At 43.4% G+C, this 13096-nt stretch overlaps 1 protein-coding gene across 1 annotated transcript in view; it reads left to right on the top strand.

Annotated features, from left to right (window-relative positions):
• Nucleotides 1-132: 132 nt before the first annotated feature.
• The window catches only part of LOC138775009 (BRISC and BRCA1-A complex member 2-like), a gene marked incomplete at its 5' end in the record, with an annotated part of 45293 nt that continues 32329 nt past the window's right edge, over nucleotides 133-13096 (top strand). Inside the window, 2 exons of the mRNA XM_069955768.1 lie at nucleotides 133-240; nucleotides 10838-11029. Of these exons, the coding sequence (XP_069811869.1) occupies nucleotides 133-240; nucleotides 10838-11029 (300 nt within the window). The remainder of the gene's footprint in view (nucleotides 241-10837; nucleotides 11030-13096) is intronic.

Raw genomic sequence — 13096 nt, forward strand, 5'->3', positions numbered from 1 at the left:
TGGAGGTTTTCTGATGTATGTGAGGCGGTGTTACAGGGTGACAGGACCTTATTCATGGTAATGCTACACAATGTCATGTTTCTCTTGATGTAATGTAATGTCGGCCTCCTGTGAACTCTTATGTTCTGGCAGCCGCTGACGGCTCTGGCTAAACTTAGTGCAGCCAAGAATAGCTGTAATAACCAGGCACACAATGAGCGTGCTATTAACCAGCTGCGTCTGACATTTCTGCCGTTCCTGGTGAGCTCTGCTTCCTGGTAAATGCCACTTGCTCTATTTAGCTTAGTGTATAGATTATAGAGCGCTGCGCCAACTACTACTCTCATCATTCTCCTCACTCCTGTCTTCAGGGACCTCAAGAATGGGGATTATTCTCCTCTAAAGCATTAATAATTCTTACATAAAATATTCTACAATCTGAGTCTATTATAGTGAACATACACAGAGCTATCGTTTTATGTTATATTATCATATATGACATATCATAATATATCATGATACATATGTATATATACAAACAATCATATTTTATATTTTTCTATTTAAGTAGTTTACATTGAAGGTCCTACTTTACATCCTGTATTATACTCCAGAGCGGGGTCATTGTGTACATATATTACATTACTTATCCTGTACTGATCCTGAGTTACATCCTGTATTATACTCCAGAGCTGCACCCACTATTCTTCTGGTGGAGTCACTGTGTACATACATTACATGACTTATCCTGTACTGATCCTGAGTTACATCCTGTATTATACTCCAGAGCTGCACTCACTATGCTGCTGGTGGGCTCACTGTGTATATACATTACATGACTTATCCTGTACTGATCCTGAGTTACATCCTTTTCTATACTCCAGAGCTGCAGCACTAATGCTTCAGGGCTGATATCTCCCAGCCTCCTAGTTTGTTCTGTATAGTTATATTATGAGGTTTGATGTTTATTCTGTGCCTGTGCCCTTTCTTATATATGGAAACTCTCTGCCCCCTGCAGCCCTGTGCAGCTGTAGACCCTGGTGTAGTGGTGCTGGTTTGGTGTTGCTCTGTAGCTATCGGCTTCCTCCGTTGTGTGGTTATGCATCCTGTGGTCCGGTGCTGTGAGTGCGGTCAGTCCCATCATGTGCGTCCGCAGCTTCCTGTGCGGTTTCCTTGTACTATAACGCTCGCTCCGGCAGTCACTGCCACAGCTGTATATTTGACATCAACCTTACATTACTGTTATCTACATGGGATCAGCCACAGGAAATCATCTGCTGCCTGCTGATTGTCAGCGCCCGACAGCACCACACGGCACAGTAGAGAGGTAGTATAGAGAAGAGCGTCCACCGCTCAGAGGATGGTGGCCTGGTTAGCGGAAGTATGGACTGAGATAATATAAAAATAAAGTACGCAGTCTTACTGTGTTGTTTCTGTTGATAAGAATTACTTTTTAGAATTTTTTATAGGACTCAGGGTATGACGGATGTCCACCATACAACTGTGCCCCGCAATCCCCGAACCTCTAGAGTCCGATGAGGGGCATTGGTAATACATCTCATACGCACATAGCAGCGCCACCTGCTTCTCTACATTTGCCTTCCAGCCCATAGCTGCATCACTGAAACTTCCCCCATGGTAGCACAAGCCTGTACCTCTTTTTTCAAAGCAATGTCACCCATGCAAAACCCTCCTCTCACTATTGTAGTGTCACCCATACCTCCCTTCCCCATAGCTGTGTCACCCATTCCTCCCTTCTCCATAGCGGTGTCACCCTTACCCACTTTCTCCTTAGCATTCTCACCAATGCCTTCCTTCCCCATTGCGGTGTCACCCATACCTTCCTTTCCCCATGGTGGTGTCACCAATTCCTCCGTTCCTCATAGCGGTGTCACCATTCCTCCGTTCCTCACAGCGGTGTCACCCATTCCTCCCTTCTCTATAGCAGTGTCACCCATTCCTCCCTTCTCTATAGCGGTGTCACCTATTCCTCCCTTCTCTATAGCGGTGTCACCCATTCCTCCCTTCTCTATAGCAGTGTCACCCATTCCTTCCTTTTCTATAGCAGTGTCACCCATTCCTCCCTTCTCTATAGCGTTGTCACCCATTCCTCTCTTCTCTATAGCAGTGTCACCCATTCCTCCCTTCTCTATAGCGGTGTCACCCATTCCTCCCTTCTCTGTAGTAGTGTCACCCATTTCTCTGTTCCTCATAGCGGTGTGTCATCCATTCCTCCCTTCTCTGTAGCGGTGTCACCCATTCCTCCCTTCTCTATAGCGGTGTGTCACCCATTCCTCCCTTCTCTGTAGCGGTGTCACTCATGCGTCCCTTCTCTGTAGCGGTGTCACTCATTCGTCCCTTCTCTGTAGCGGTGTCACCCATTCCTCCCTTCTCTGTAGCGGTGTCACCCATTCCTCCCTTCTCTATAGCGGTGTGTCACCCATTCCTCCCTTCTCTGTAGCGGTGTCACCCATTCCTCCCTTCTCTGTAGCGGTGTCACCCATTCCTCCCTTCTCTATAGCGGTGTCACCCATTCCTCCCTTCTCTATAGCGGTGTGTCACCCATTCCTCCCTTCTCTGTAGCGGTGTCACCCATTCCTCCCTTCTCTGTAGCGGTGTCACCCATTCGTCCCTTCTCTGTAGCGGTGTCACCCATTCCTCCCTTCTCTATAGCGGTGTCACCCATTCCTCCCTTCTCTGTAGCGGTGTCAGCCATTCCTCCCTTCTCTATAGTGGTGTCACCCATTCCTCCCTTCTCTATAGCGGTGTCACCCACACCTCTCTAAAATAGTGCCGTTTTTAAAAATGCAGCAAATGAAGCGTCACCCTTACATCACACAGTTACCCCAAGATGAGATCATACAATATGAAGAACAAAGGCCTATAACATAGACCCTTCATAAAAAGAAGATTCCCAAAATCCCAGATGGTTGTCACATTGATCACTATAGGGGGCAGTATGAAGTCCTCACTATTGTTTATGCTGATCAGATGTCGTTTTCCTGTATTATAGGGGACATCATGTTTAATGCACAATACCCAGAATTACCTCCGGATTTCATCTTTGGAGAAGACGCTGAATTTCTACCTGAACTTCTGCTCTCTCTCCCGTAAGTTTTGTTAGAGAACAGGCCATGAATATGAGATCAGTGGAGCGCTCGCTCCCAGCACCCCCACCATCAACTGGCGACAGGCCCGTATGTGCAGGTGCTGTTACCTCCTCATCACCTACCGTGCTCTGTTCTGTACATCTATACATCTTTGTTGCACCTATACCTGGTGCTGAAGTTTACTGTAAACAGGACTTTAGGCAATGGCAGGTACAGCCCTGCCCAGTGTACAGAGCTGAGCTGTTTTTCAGAGGCAGGCCCTTCAGTCAGCCGGACCCCCCAGATCTGATATCCTGAGGACAGGCCATCAACATGAACGGTGCATCACACGTAACGCATCCGCAGCGGATTTCACTCTGCAAGATCCGCAGCGAAATACGCTGCGGTATACGGTACAGTTATTCCCTATGGTCACTCCATTCTTGCAGCGGATTTTCAATCCGCTGTGAGAATGCAGCCCCTCTGCCAAAATAAACTAATTGTCTGCTGCATGTCGGGCGCTTGAAGTGGTACATACGTTACCTGCCTACTCTCCGGCTTGTTTCTCCAGCTCCTGAGTTAATGACAACACTATGCCAATCAGTACGTTGCGGTGGGACAGTGCACTGATTGGCTGAGCACCATCAGTAACCCTGGAGCTGGAGAAACAAATATTATAAAAAATATTTAACATCCCTGTAAAGGATATCTCATTTTAACAAAGTCTGGCATTTTTAATAGGGAGGGGAAGACATTGGGAGCTCAGATCTTGATTGGTTGTTAAAATTTCTGCTTTGCTTGTAGTATATGGATTTATAAAAAGCCACATGGGTTTATTGTTGCAATGAAAAAAGTTTTGATTGGTCAGGGTTTGTCCAGACCGTCAGTGATCCCTGAAAACAAATGAGTAGAAGTGCTCTGCTAAGCACAGCCCTCCCCATCTTCCTGCAGAAGACTGGTTCTAAAGTAAGACCATGTAAGTAAGTCTGTGTAGTCTCCTGGTGCAAGATGGAGACTTCCTATAGACATCTTAAAGGGGTTATTTGGCCTTTAGACAATTGTGTATATACTGCAAAGCTGCCTTGCTAAAGAACATAATAATCATGTTATGCTTACCTCTCTGCGCTTCCTCAGTGTCCCCTGCTGACTGCAGCCCTGACACTTCCGAGACTAACTCATCTTGTCATCTTGGGGTGACAGCCCGCTCAGCTAATCACTGTTCGCAACGATATCCTGCCTCGGCCAATATTGGCTAAGCGGGCTGTTACTTCCAAGATGAGTTAGTCTCGGAAGTGAAGGGGCTGCAGTCAGTTGGGGACATAGCGGGAGCATAGGGTAAGCATAACATGTTTATTCTGTTTTTTTAATAGGGCTTCATTATATACAAAATTGACTAACACTAGATAACCCATATGAGAGTCTGACCCAGACCCCAAACTTCATTTATTTTTAAGTGAAAGGACACTTTAAAGTGTCATGGTCGGTATAACTTTCAAAATTTGAATCAGCAGGAAATGTGATATAAAGCAAGTTTGCAATTTACATTATTATTATTTTTTAGTTATCATGCTTTAAAACAAAGCTATACTTACTGTATCCAGGTCCAGTCTCCTGAAGGCAGCTTAGTAACAGCTATACTTCTGTATCCAGGTCCAGTCTCCTGAAGGCAGCTATATAACAGCTATACTTACTGTATCCAGGTCCAGTCTCCTGAAGGCAGCTTAGTAACAGCTATACTTACTGTATCCAGGTCCAGTCTCCTGAAGGCATCTATATAACAAAGCTATACCTACTGTATCCAGGTCCAGTCTCCTGAAGGCAGCTATATAAAAGCTATACTTACTGTATCCAGGTCAAGTCTCCTGAAGACAGTTATACTTACTTGTATCCAGTCCAGTCTCCTGAAGGCAGCTATATAAAAGCTATACTTACTGTATCCAGGTCAAGTCTCCTGAAGACAGTTATACTTACTTGTATCCAGGTCCAGTCTCCTGAAGGCAGCTATATAACAGCTATACTTACTTGTATCCAGATCCAGTCTCCTGAAGGCAGCTATATAACAGCTATACATACTGTATCCAGGTCCAGTCTTCTGACGGCAGCTATATAACAGCTATACTTACTTGTATCCAGGTCCAGTCTTTAAAGGTAGCTTTTTAGTCTTGTGCTGGTTAAAAAAAAAAAAAGTAGTGCCATCTTTTCTATGATAAAATAAAATTAGCAATTTACATTCATTTTTTGTCATCACATCTACTGATGATTTAGATTGTAAAAGTTATAACAAAAGTGACACTTTAAGAAACAAAGCGTTATTGTTGCTATTACCTCCTGCAGATTCATAACTTTTTGTTTTCTTGTTAGTAGTTTTTGTTGGGTTTTAAGACAAACACTTTTTTTTTCCCTCAATATGTATAATGAGATTGCTATACAAGGTTCTATGAAAGGTTGTCATAAGCAACCCTCCTCCAACAACTACAACAGAAAAAGAGTAGTAAAAATAAAAAGATTGTCCTATACTTCAGTCTGGCATCGCCACTGCTTCTGCTTTAAGCATGGTCACATTGTGGAGACGCCTTGGATCTCAGTTACAGATTTCGTAATAGCGATTCTCTGTGTATGATTTATTTTTACTTCAATAAACTTTCAGTAATGTTTTTGCAATATTTTGGAGCAAGAATTTTATACAGTAAGCCGTAGCCACTATTCTACCACTGGATACATAGCTGTTTCTCAGTGCAGATAGGGTTAATAAACAGGAACATTGCTCACAGTGTCACAAGCTTCCCTATTAGAGTCCTAGTAGGTACTATACCTGCTCAGCGGGCAACTTCCTCATTGTCACCTCTGGCTGGTGCTGGGAAAGTCACAGGAAAATGAGACTGAGCAGTATTTCCTGGTAGAGGAATAAGTGATGTAGTAAGGCGTCCAGCACGTGACCCTTACCTGAGGTTGTTACAGTGACAGACAGATAATCCCTGCAGGACCACAGTGTAGCAGCCGGAGGGGCTGGTCTCCATGGCATGCACTTACCTGCTCCATACGGCACCAACCAAGAACGTCAGACAGAAAGAATGAGGGAGCAGAGTGTGAGACGTGTTCACATGTGTGCGTCATTGCCTCTGCCAAGTGCCAACACCACACATTCTATCTTTTTTTTTTTTTTTTACATCTCCGTAGCATCAATGTATAAGTCAATGGGGTCCATCATGCAATAGATTCATCGCTTTGTTGTTACTCTGAAGAGACCTAGCCATCAGCCCTTCTCCCCTTCTTATACGTTCTCCCTTCAAGGCCTGGAAACTGTATAGAGACATGTGTGCAGTGTTACCTTTCTACCTTATAATCAGTACACTAGAGCAGAAGCTGGTCCTGTTCTGCAGAGCCTGCCCAGCATGACAGTGGTTGTCACTAAATGTTGTGTTACTTCTCTACCCGTTGTCACTGGGAATTTACTCGAGAGGAAACGGTGTACGTTCTGTTTGGCATAGCCTGCACAGCATCACAGAGGATATTGGTTTATCAGGAGTGTGAGCTCCCCCTGTGCTTATTTGATTATTAGAAGTCCCTGTCTTTTGTTCCTATACACCTTCCACAACTGTCAGCTCACCCAACCATTCCCTTTATCAACATCATCTGTCGCTGGAGAGTCAGGATGCCCCAATACACTTTATACTTTCAGCAGAACCCACTGCAAGTCTACGGGATCCTTCTATAGGGGTACTCCGAAGAAAAAAAAAAATTAAATCAACTTGTGTCAGAACGTTATATAGATTTTTAAATTACTTCTGTTTAAAAATCTCAAGTCTTCCAGTATGTCCTGCAGAGAAACAGAGACGCCCATCTGGTTGCTTCCCGGAGGGATATCTGGCTAGTCCTGTGTTTCGAGACTCTTCAATGAGGCTCCACTGACTCTTCTTTTGCATATATATGTTTCCCAGGGGGCAATGCACCTAGGACTTCACTGCATTGAACGCTTTTACTAGCAAGCGGCAGTTTGGCTGGTCTCCCTGAGATCAGTGATCTGTTTCTCTTATGGCTCTACTAGGCATTGCTCCCACCAAGCCAGAATTCTGCTCCACATAGATGAGGGGCAACACCCCGAAACAGCTGTATGTGAATGGATATCTGGCCTTGTTTTTTCCCTTGCCATTACATTGACTTATAGGGCCACTTAATATGGTGGTTTTGGTGGTTTCCCTACAGGTCCCCCCCTTGGCTGGGTCCTTCCCGGAGGGATATCTGGCTAGTCCTTTGTTTCGAGACTCTCCAATAAGGCGCCACAGGCTCTTCTTTTGCATAGTATGTCCTGCAGGAAGTGGTGTATTATTTTCAGTCTGAGACAATGCTCTCTGCTGCCTCGTCTGTCCATAGCAGTAGCATTCCCCTTAGAAAACCCTTTCCTGCTCTGGACAGTTCCTGACATGGACAGAGGTGGTAGCAGAGGGCACTGTGTCAGACTGGAGAAAATACACCACTTGCTGCAGGACATACATCAACTGAAAAGTACTGGAAGACTGGAGATTTTTAAAAGGAAGAAATTTACATATCTGTATAAAGTTCAGACACCAGTTAATTTAAAAACATTTTTTTACTCTTGAATACCCCTTTAAAAGGTATGAGCATACAGTGGCATTACCCCAAACAATCTGCTTAGTGTCAGGAAGCCTCACATCACAAAGGGCTTTGTACTGATATACTGTTACCCTCTGTAATGCTGGGCAGGCTCTGTAGAACAGAACTTGCCCTGCTCAGCTTCTTGCTCAGTCAACTCACAGGTGAGAATTCATATAGTAGACACATAGTATAGTACATATAGTACAGTATACACATCATCTGACATGACCCTGATAGTTGCATCATATGTGATGGTGTGTATGCTGTGTTTCTTCCCTGTGTGTAATGACTGGGAGTGCACCATGGACAGGCTGGGCAGGACAAGTCCTGTTCTGCAGAGCCTGCACAGCATTACAGAGGTTGCTGTATATCAGAGCAGTGATCTTTATAGTGTGATTCCGATATCAGTCTGATTGTTTGGGGGCCGTCTTCTGGATAGCCTGAACAATGATTGGTTAATAGGGCGGCTGTAAGCATGGAAACAGTAGTATTACATAAAGCCCATTAAAAGTGCTTAAAGGGATGACTGTTGCCTTATTTTACGCTAGCATCTGTTTACCTGACTATGTATTTCCCACCGTATATATTTGCAATATGAACCTTTAATATAACTATTTATATTTAAATGTAATAACAAAATAAGTATGCATGAAACAGAGGACGTTGTGTTCCCTTTAAGCAATGAGACAAGTCAGTTTCCTTATTTACTGTACATATTGGTGATGTGGGCAATGTACAATGTCATCATCTATGGGGTTAATGATCCTCTGTCCCTGTGATTCATGGCTGATGACATCACTGCTGGATGACTCACCCCTTGTGTAATTGTGATAGCACTTACTGAGAACACAAGCGGCACTACTACAAATAGACAGATGTCACAGTGACGTGCGCGTCCCTGGTTGCAGGAAATGGCACTTTTTATTATCTGACTGAATGGAAAAGAGACTTTGCCATTCTTCAATACATTCCAGGCTTTCTATGCAATACACCCCCAGTGAGCCTGTAAGAGATTGTAATCCCACTCACCCATCTCTGCACCATCCACACCGGTAACTGCAGTTACATCATCCAGAGATGACATTGTGTAGGAATCACTGAACACACAGAGCATCATAACGTCTATTACACTGCATCATGTCCTGTATATCCAACATGTGATTTTTTTTATATGCAGGTAATGTAAGATGTCCTCAGTTACATAACATAGAAAAATAATACTGAATCATTCCTATCTGCCTCAGTGAAGGACATTTTTTCTGTGTTTGTCACCCATAATACTGCCTGCTATGTACAAGAATATAACTACTATAATATGCTCCAATACACAAGAATATAACTACTATAATGCTACCTCCTATATACAAGAATATAACTACTATAATACTGTTCCTATATACAAGAATATAACTACTATATAATACTACCCTATATACAGGAATATAACTACTATAATACTGCTCCTATATACAAGAATATAACTACTATAATACTGCCTCCTATATACAAGAATATAACTACTATAATACTGTTCCTATATACAAGAATATAACTACTATAATACTACCCCTATATACAGGAATATAACTACTATAATACTGCTCCTATGTACAAGAATATAACTACTATAATACTGCCCTATATACAAGGATATAACTACTATAATACTGCCTCCTATATACAAGAATATAACTACTATTGTTACATTATATATAAAAAAAAATAATAATAATAATAAAAAGTAATAAAAACCTCCGAGCTACACAGAGATGGTATTAATAAAAAAAAGAGATCATGGTGCAAAAAATGACACCTAATACAGCCCTGTAGGTGAAAAACTAAAACCGTTATAAGCGTCACAATTGGCCCATTTTTATTATAATGAATTGCAGAAGAAAAAAGGATTTAATTAAAAAAATATAACATAAGAGAATCTGTGTAAACCTACATATGGTGGTGGTCTGAATGACCTGTAGAATAATGGTATCATGTCATATCATGCATTCTTTTTTACGTTTTCAACAATTTTTATTTTCATAAATGATATTTTTGGGGTTCCATCATACATGTTATGGTAGAATAAAAGACGCCATTACAAAGTACACCTATTCCTGAAAAACAAGCCCTTACATGGGTCTGTAGATTACGAGCATGGTGCCTTGGATTACGAGCATAATCCGTTACGGGACTGTGCTTGTAATTCAAATCACTCTCAAACCAGAGCATATTTTCCCATAAGAAATCACTGATATGCAGACAATTGGTTCCACACCCCAAAAATAATGATTTATTATTCTAAATAACATGTAGAACAGATGAAAGAAACAATGAGAAACAGCTGAATATGTGATATTATAATTTACTGTACAGTATAGCAATTAGCATGTGGAGTATAATGTACAGTGACTGCATAAACCAGGAAAAATAGCAGCAGTTTGTAGATACAGAATGGAGGTGCAGATCCCCATAATGCAGTAGCATAGTGCAACAGGCTAGAATAGAGAAGCAGGGCTGCTGGCAGAGGTCTGTGTGGTCACATGACAGCAATGGGGAAGGGTGTGCGCTCAGCATGCACCAATCAGGGAGTGAGAATCACAGAGCTGTGCAGGAGGACAGTGACAGAAACTTTTCTATGCAGCAGTGTGAGTGTTAGTGCAGGCAGATTATAGCAGCAGTGTGTATAGCTGAGTGTAAGTGCAGGCACATTATAGGGTATTATAGGATTATAGGGCACATTATAGGATGGGAAACAAGGGCTGACAGAGACTGCAGGAAGAAATGAGCAGGACATATGTGGTCACAGCATAGCAGCACTTTCTGTGCGGGGAGAGGGGTTACAGCTATGGAGAGATTACCTCCACAGTCCTGTCCCCTGATACAAGCCTTAGCCTGAAGAGGATCTGCCATGATTTAGAAGGTGAGGGAGACTTCCTGGGTCAGAGTACAGAGCTGTAGACCCCGCTATGCAGACCATGCCCCTCCCCCTCTCACCCAGTACAGGGAGCTCTTACACCAAGAAATGCTTTAATCCAAGTTACAATTTTGAAAAACTGTGAGCTCTTCTTGCAAAACGCTCCTAATCCAAGTTACTCTTAAACCATATATACACATATAGTTGAAGAAGTCATTGACCGGTCATATGTGTCTGCTTGCAGAGTCTGGCAGAGTGGGACCCCTTGGATCCGGAGTGCCTCCTACAGGTGAAGGAGCTGGTCCAGCAGTATCACCAGTACCAGTGTAGCCGCCTAAATGAGAGCTCGCGCCTCATGTTTGAGTATCAGACTCTGCTGGAGGAGCCGCAGTACGGGGAGAACATGGAAATATACGCCGGGAAGAAGAACAATTGGGTAAGAGGACAACTCGTTTGTATTATCTGCTGTGTATTGCACAATGTTCATTTATGGTTAATAGGCTGATTCTGTCACCTGCAGGGGCGTTATACCTTATCATTTGCAGATTGGCGTTATACCTGATAAGAGTCTGGCAGATTGTTTTCCTCTATGGTTCTTGTCTACTCAGGGTAGCCGCAATGATCATGACTCAGCAGTGCCAGGCTTGTTGGACATATGGTTGATGCCATGTTTAGACTTACTGAGCCTATAGAAATGTTACATGGGACTGACAAAATCGTTCTTCATTAGGACTTCCATCCACGCAAAGATTTTCTTCATGGTCTCTCGCTCTGCATGTGGTATTATAGGCCATGGATTGCAATGCGCTCCATGTAATTTTCCCTCTGGGTTTGCTGCAGTTGGGTAGAACACTCTCTCCTGCTGGTTTCAGTCTATGGCCGGGTTTTCACCTTGCAGTCAGAATATTTTTGACCCCTGGTCTGTACTTCATTTGTATATTCGGGTATCAGTGCTGAATATCTTAGGGCCCTATTCCACCGGACGATTATCGTTCAGATTATCGTTAAATCGTTCAATTCTAAACGATAATCGTTTGGTTGAAATTGAAATGCAGTTAACGACCGAACGAGAAATCGTTGATCGCTTATAAGACCTGGACCTATTTTTATCGTTGCTCGTTCGCAAAACGTTTGCAAATCGTTCGCATTGAATAAGACATCGTTCGGTCGTTCGCAATAGATACCAACGCAATAGCGAATAAATAGCGAAGAAAAAAACTATCGCAATTACGATCATAAGTAACGATTATCGTTCCATGGAAATGACTGAACGTTTTCAGGTCTTTCGCAATAGCGGTCGTTTGAGATCGTTAATCGTTAACGATTATGCAAACGATAATCGTCCGGTGGAATAGGGCCCTAAGGTTCTCTAGTGATGGGTTCAGCTCTGTACCCCACACACCTCAGCTCCTCGGCCATATATCTCCTCCAGGATACACAGATCTTCTCCTTTGTCTAGTATGTAGATTCTGAGGATCTGTGGTGACTGCAGGAAGTACCCGCCTCATCCGCCAGGGCGCACTTTGTTGGGCTTCCCCAGAACCTTTTCCTTCTTGTATCTACAGCAGGCATGTCCAAACTTTTTTCGAAGAGTGCCAAATTTGATGAGTGAAATGCTATATGCTTTATAACACAGGCAGATAATAGCAAGCTGGATACCTAGGGGGCCGTAAAAGTTCGGAACGCGGGCCGCAAATGGCCCTCCGGACGGACTTTGGACATGTCTGATCTACAGGAAGTAAGCAATTTCCTAATTTCAGAAGTGTGTAATCTCTGTCCTGGGATGTTTTGTGTAGTCCATGATGGAAGGTGCTGCACGTGCGGCTTCCTGGTCCTCAGCTCTGCTGATGTCATGTGATGGGGAAATCTTGGGCTAATATTATACCAGTAAACAGGACCTCTATAGTTTTTGGTAAATGAAACCTAAAGAAGTCTGGGCTCTGACTTTTTTTTCTTCTTTCAAAAGAGCCAGGGAGGAGGTGGCTGAACATAAGAACTTGCACCTACCACCCCGGCTCTAGGGTTGGGGTCCGCTCTCCTCCGCTCTGTTTCCCGGTCCCCTAGCCGCTTCCTGTTCTGAGTGGGGACCTGGGTCGTGACGTGTCAGGCCCCCTCAGTAGCCTTAGCGTGGTCTCTGCCACTGACTGGCTGAACGTGTCTGACATGTTACCACTGGAATAGACATAAACACTGGGGAAGCTGTCTGTGTCACTAGTGCTGCAGCCTCCCCTGATGTCTATATATTGTATGTTATCATTAGAATAGACATTACACTTGGGAAAGCTGTTTGTGTCACTAGTACTGCAGTCTCCACTGATGTCTGTATAACACGTTATGGACAGGATAGACATTACACTGGGGTAGCTGTCTGTGTCACTAGTTCTGCAGCCTCCCCTGATCTCTATGTAGCACAAATTACTATTGGGATAGACATTACACTGAGGGGAACTGTCTGTCACTGGTGCTGCAGCCTCCCCTGATGTCTATATAGCACATTTTACCT

This window comes from Dendropsophus ebraccatus, unplaced genomic scaffold (assembly GCF_027789765.1).
Source record: "Dendropsophus ebraccatus isolate aDenEbr1 unplaced genomic scaffold, aDenEbr1.pat pat_scaffold_1238_ctg1, whole genome shotgun sequence".
Classification (NCBI taxonomy): Eukaryota; Metazoa; Chordata; class Amphibia; order Anura; family Hylidae; genus Dendropsophus; species Dendropsophus ebraccatus.